The sequence below is a fragment of the Pteropus vampyrus genome, unplaced genomic scaffold (assembly GCF_000151845.1).
Source record: "Pteropus vampyrus isolate Shadow unplaced genomic scaffold, Pvam_2.0 Scaffold311, whole genome shotgun sequence".
NCBI classification, from domain to species: Eukaryota; Metazoa; Chordata; class Mammalia; order Chiroptera; family Pteropodidae; genus Pteropus; species Pteropus vampyrus.
The window spans coordinates 1630819-1636818 of record NW_011889092.1 but is presented as its reverse complement, the minus strand read 5'-3'; the positions used below and the strand labels follow the sequence as shown (position 1 = coordinate 1636818).

General features: G+C 56.1%; 1 protein-coding gene across 1 annotated transcript in view; it reads right to left on the bottom strand.

The window, feature by feature from the left end:
• Nucleotides 1-1385: 1385 nt before the first annotated feature.
• PDE2A (phosphodiesterase 2A) overlaps nt 1386-6000 on the bottom strand; it is a 65241-nt gene continuing 60626 nt past the window's right edge. The window contains exons 22-29 of the mRNA XM_023521674.1: nt 5711-5798; nt 5428-5475; nt 4306-4380; nt 4059-4158; nt 3689-3801; nt 3336-3374; nt 3096-3202; nt 1386-2758 (exon numbers count right to left, since the gene is read on the bottom strand). Of these exons, the coding sequence (XP_023377442.1) occupies nt 2548-2758; nt 3096-3202; nt 3336-3374; nt 3689-3801; nt 4059-4158; nt 4306-4380; nt 5428-5475; nt 5711-5798 (781 nt within the window). The 3' untranslated portion in view covers nt 1386-2547. The remainder of the gene's footprint in view (nt 2759-3095; nt 3203-3335; nt 3375-3688; nt 3802-4058; nt 4159-4305; nt 4381-5427; nt 5476-5710; nt 5799-6000) is intronic.

The following is a 6000-nucleotide window of genomic DNA, read 5'->3' as shown; positions in this document are numbered from 1 at the left end:
TAGCTCTGGGCCTCAGCCCAGGGTCCTGTATGTATGATAAAATATTTGTGAGTTGTTCATTTGATCTGGTGGCAAGAGATGTGTGACAGCATGGGCCTGGATGAGATTAAATAGGCTTCAAGGGAAGTTTGGGCTGGGGACAACCATCACATGCAGGAGGGAGAGTAAGGCCCCAGGGTCTGTACCCTGCTTGTGCTTCCCCTTCGCCCAAAGGCTTGTGGAAGAGGGACATGCACACATATTCTGGGTTGGGAGTCACAGTCAGAGGAGTACTTACATTACTGGTATTAGCTAGGCACCGTCAGAATAGCCCTCTCCTGTCAGTCTTGGGCCAGGAACTGACTACCACACCTACCTGGGGCCCACTGGTCAGACTGGGTCCTGAGCTGTAAGAGGACAGACAGACTGGGGGAGCCCAAAGTGGGGCCTGGGCAAGAGAGGGGCCTGGAACCCAAGCCCACAAGGGAAGGCTAGAGGCCTTGAGACCATTCAGCCCAGAGGAGCATATTCCAAACCCTAACAAGTTGTGGGGCAGGAGAAGCAGACAGGCTCTGAGGCCCAAAGGCAAGGCTGACACCCCAGTGGTTTCAGGCAGGATGTCCCTGTTTCCTCCTAGCCTTCCCCTTCCTCCCTCCCCCAGGAAAGGAGACCCCAGTGGCCAGCCCTTAACATGTCAACCTTTACCGATCAGGGAGAGATGAACAGGGAGAAGAGATGAGAGGGATGCAGGCAAGTGAGGGGATGGCATCTAGAGACTTTTCCAGGCAGAGCCTCCTCATGGCCCCCAGTCTGGACTCTGCCCCTCTGTCTATGCAGAGGCAAACACTTTCGCAGCCCAGAGAGTGGGGGTGATGACTCCACAGACACACCCCAGGGCTGCGTCTGGTGTAGAGTCAGACTCAGGGGTATCCCTGAGGGCAGGACTTATGTGGACACATCCCTGTGGCTAGAAGGCAGTTCACAGGCCCAGGCCCTAGCTGTGTGGGCGCTCATGACCAGAGGAGGTCAGCAGGCAGAGGGTCTAGGAGGAGCAGAAGATCACCTTCTCCAGGCAACCTCCTTGATTGTTTCAGGCCCTCAGTTCTCCTTTTTCAGTCCACAATCTCTGCCAGCCAACATGACCTCTCGCTGCTCCATGCCCAGGCCTCCTTATCTGCTGTCTACTCCTAAGCCCCCACAATTTGGCATAGGACTGACTGACCCAGGGGTGCCCCAATAGGTCTACGACTCCCCCAGAAGAGGGACTAGGCAGCAGGGGTGGGGGCTCCGGTAGCCAGAGAGTTGCAATGGACATGTGCCTCCCCCAATTCTGTTTTCTCCCAACCATATGCACAAAGTCTGCAAACAGCCCCACGGGGGAGAGTTGGTAGAAAGAAATAGATTTATTCTCATGTACAAAGCGGTCAGCTCACGGGACCATATACAACAGTTGCACAGAATCCTAGAAAAACTCATCTCTCTAAAGGCAACTCCGAATAGGTAAGGCAGGTGGCCCCCCTCCCCCCACCCCACAACAAGTACAGAACAAAAGAGAAGGAAGAAGCTGCCAGGCTCACTGGAGAGACCCTGCCCTATGGGGTCTCCCAAGCCCTGGGGCATGGGTGGATATGGCCTTGAAGAGGGGAGAGACACCCTGCCCGGGCTGAGGCCAGGTTCTTCTCTGGCTGTAGGAATGGGGGAGGGGCTCAGGCTAAGGGAGTACACTCAGGGGGCCTCTGAGGGACTCAGGGTGGCAGGGGCATTCCACAGCCTCTCCTGGAACTCCACGGAGCTATGGAGACTTTGATCTAAAAGGGGTCTCAGAGAACCGATTGTCTCACCCTCCTGTTTTGCCCATAGGGGAAGGGGCTTGCCCAGGCTCGCACAGTCAGGAAGAAGCATTGACTCAACAGGGGCCGGTCTCCCAGCCCAGGGATCCTTCCTGCCCATCGTTCCCATCCTGCTTTCTTCCTGAGCCCCCTCTCCCCAGAGCACTGAGTGTATCCCTCTGGCAGCTTCCTCGTGAGGTCCCTGTATCAATCACCCCAGGTCCTCGTCCCCACCAGAAGTTAGTGGTGGTCCTTAGGTCTCTCTCAACCTATGGCCCCATGGCTATTTCCCATCCTCTCACAGAGCCAATGACTATTTCTAAGACCCAACCTCTATTCACTGAGATGTCCCACCTTCTCCTGGCATGAGGACCCTGGAGAGGAGAAAAGGGCACAGATCTGGTGGGGCAGGATTGGGGCCCAGGAGAAACCACCCAGGCTGCCACAGAGGAGTGGCTTGGAGAGGACTTGCCAAGGTGTGGTCAGAGGTACAGAGCAGGGCCCACTGCTCATGGGTCACTCCTATGTTCTCAGAGGACAAATAAAGTCTTGGTGAGGCTAGAAGTCTTGCTTCCATTATACAAAGAACACTGAAGCCCAGAAGGTCAGTACTTGCCCAGGTTACACAGAAAGTTCTGGTCTAGAACCCAGGACCCATTGCTCTGTTCCCGGGGCATCTGGTCAGGCCAGTGGAGGGTTTTGGGAGGAGGCCTGGGCAAAGAAAGGTCCCGGGAAAGGCTTACTCAGCGTCAAGGCTGCAACAGCCATTGACAGGGCCCCTAGTGCCATCCAGCTCAGGGACCTCGTATTCCTCATCCAGGAAGTCCAGCGAGTTGTTGCTTGGGAGGCCGCGGATGGTGAACTTGTGGGACACCTTGGTCCAGTGCTCACGGTTAGAGGCCACACGTTCATACAGCTCTGCTGCTTTAGGGAACAGGTCCTGCAGCAACCTGGGGGTGCATGGGGGCAGGGATAGAGGTCAGAAGTCAGATTGTGAGCAGCAAGAAAGGTTAGGGCTATACCACAGGTAGAACTTCTATAAGAGTGTGAGGCATAGGACTGGACACTCGAGGAGAGCATGATGGTTTCTTTCCAGAGGGGATCAAGGATGAAGTGTTCATTTAGGGGCAAAGCAGGAGACAGCATTGCCCAGAGGTAGAGGTATAAATCACTGGAGCTGGCCTGGGCCAAGCCAGCACCTCTGTCTGCTGCGATGGCCATGGTCAGCCCTGACCCATCCCACCCTCTCTGTGCAGAGTCCCCAGAAGTCCCCGTGAGCCCCCTCACTTGTAGATGGGCATTGCGATGTGCTCCATGAAGCTGATCTGCAGCTCAGGAATGTAGGCCTTCTCACGGTCCATCATCTCCATTGGCCTGTTGCCCATGGCTTTCTCCTATGGGCATGAAGTCATCAGGCCTGGCCCTCTTTCTCTACTTGGTACCAAGGTCAGGCTAACTCAGCCCCTCCCAGGTCCAAGCCAGGAACCCACCCCCAACCTGAACACCCTGAGATTAGTCCCTACATACCAAGTCTCCCTGGGAGAAGAACTCTTTGTAGATCAGCTCCTGAAAGGCCAACACTCTCATCAAATCCTGTGAGTGGGATCCACCTACCCAAGCTCCTCAACAGCCCCCTCCCAAGGGGGCAGATTGAGGCCTCCCTCAGCCCCACCTCAGGGTCCATCCTCACCATCCCCAGCCTGGCAAAGGGATAGCCCCAGATGGGGAGAGTGTGGCTGGATTGCCCACCTCCGACCAGCCACTGACTTGCTGTGTGACCCTTGGTGAGTCTATGCCCCTTTCTGAAACTCCCCGTCTGTCCCCCTGGGGTGGTCTAGATATGTCTCCCCAAAATATAGCCAAGATGGGGCAGCCCTTACTGCAATCTTCCTCGTGGTCTTCCAGCCCTTGGTCTGATCAGAGAGGTCACAGGAGGTCATAAGGAGGCAAAGGAGGAGACTATGGTGCTGCTTGTTGGTTCGGTCATAGCCCACTGTTGGGGAGAAGATGGGGTCAAGGAGTGGGGCTCAGCCTCCTAGCATCCTCTCTCTGAGGACAAGGCCCCCAGGGCCCACCCCAAAGTGGTCTGGGGAATTCGGCACCCTGGATAGGAGCCGAGGGGCCAGGCTGGGTCTTCACAGTAGGTTGATGCTGGAGGGGGTGGGTCTAAACTCCTGGGGATGCTCTCCAGGCAAATCCCCCTCTTGGCAGTCCCACCCAACTCCAAGGCCCAGGGCTAAAGGCAGGCACCGTCAGCCATCTTCTGGAGATCCTTGAAGATGCGAAGGTGGTGGGCCAGGTCGGTGGCCAAGATGATGTCCCGCATCAGGTCCAACATGCGCTGATAGTCCTGAGTGGGGGTGGGGAGATGTCGCACCCTCCTGTCAGACACCCTTTCCCCCTCCCCGGCTCTGAGGAACCTCTACCCATCAGCCCTTCTCCTGTCTTGAGCCATCTCCCAGCTTCCATCCCCTCACCCCGACCCTGGCCCTATCACCTTTCGGGAGAAGTGGTCGAAGATGTTGCAACCGTGGGTGTTGAGGATGGCGATGGCTTGAGCGAAGTGGTGCCTCTGGGGGAAAAGGAGTGATGGGGCCCAGCCGGGGTGGCGGGCTCCCCTCATAATTGACCCCAAGAGAGGGAGCAGGCCTGGTCCAGCCCCGATCCCCAAGATGAGCAGAGCAGGCAGAAGTGGGGAGTCAGGGTGCTAGTGCCCTTTCTGGGCTCTATTCCCATCTTTGGTGTGACCTGTACAAGGCCCTAGCCAGCTCTGAGCCCTAGATTCCTCGGCTGTCATATGGAGGGACACGACAAGGTAAACTCTAAGGGTCTTTCAAGTTGGAATGATTCTGAAATGATTCCTCAGAGTCCTTAGACACTGATTAATGCAGCTAAGATTTGTTTGCTGACAAGGAAAGGCATTGATGAGGTGAGGGCAGAGCCCCTGTCTCCTGATGTTGAAGGGCTGTCACTAGGAGGAGGAGCTGGCTCAGCCCAGGGTGCAGAGGGCAGAAGCAGGGCTGCCACCAGGCATCCCAGGAGGGAGCGAGTCCCTCATCTCTGGGAGTGTACAAGCAGGGCCAGTCTCTAGAGGTGGGGGGCAGTATGGGGCAAGGTGACATTGGAATTTTGGCTCTCGCACTGTGCCGAGACCTGTGCCAAGTGCAGGGAACTCAGAGGGGTCTCAGATTTTGTCCCTGCCCCAAGAAGCCCCCCATTTGGGTGTGGGTAGACCCAAACTAAAGAATCTAAGGCAAAATTGAGTGGGATAAGAGTGGATCCTGTCCAGGCTTGGCAGAGAAGGGTTGCACGGTGCATTCCCAGACTTACAGAGAGAATCATACTAAATACAAGTCCTCCCTTTGCAAACTTGGGCTCCAGCATAACCTCAGCCTGACTCATACTCCCATCTGCACCTGCACCCTCCAAGCCCATCTAGGAAAATGAGCCAGACATGCTCTGGGGGTGGCTGCAGCTCTCTCGAAGAGCAGGGTTCGGGAACAGGAGGAGCTGGGTCACAGTTTAAGTTTGTAAGTCATCTGCATCAAGGGAATGAGGAGGACAGGAGGATATAGGGGGAGTGGGTGGAAAGTGGGGGGCTGGGGCAGAGTGGTGGTACCTCCATGACAGAGCCTTCGGAGCTATAGAGTGCGGCCAGTACAGATTTCTGGAAAATCCAGGAAAACTTGATCATTCATCACACCCAGATCCAAGCAACCACCATATTAAGCTAAGCATTCCCCTGCTCCTCCCACCGCTACCCCCATCTCACAGTCCAGCACAAAACCTGGGAGAGCCTCAAGCTCCTGGTCTCACCAGCTCCCACCTCTCCTTAGGCTGGAGAAGTGACACTCCCAGACACCCCGAGGAGGATTCCCACTGTAAGGAGGACAGGGTCTCACCGAGGCCACTTGGAAAGAATTGTTTGTGCCTCTGTGGTCCAGGTCATGACACATGCAGGAAACAAACAAGGCAAATATCTCGATGTCCCTGGTTGAGAGACAGAGAGGAGAGAGGTCCAGCCAGGGCTCCCTTCCCAGGCCCCCAGAGGAGAAACAGCAGGATGAGATGCCCAGCATCCAGACAGGAGCTCGGGACACCTAGTTCCCCTTCCTGGAAAGAAGCCCTGGTTTGGAGTGTGGCAGGCCTATCACTCCCTAGGTATGTGACTGTGAGCGAGTCTGACCCAGGA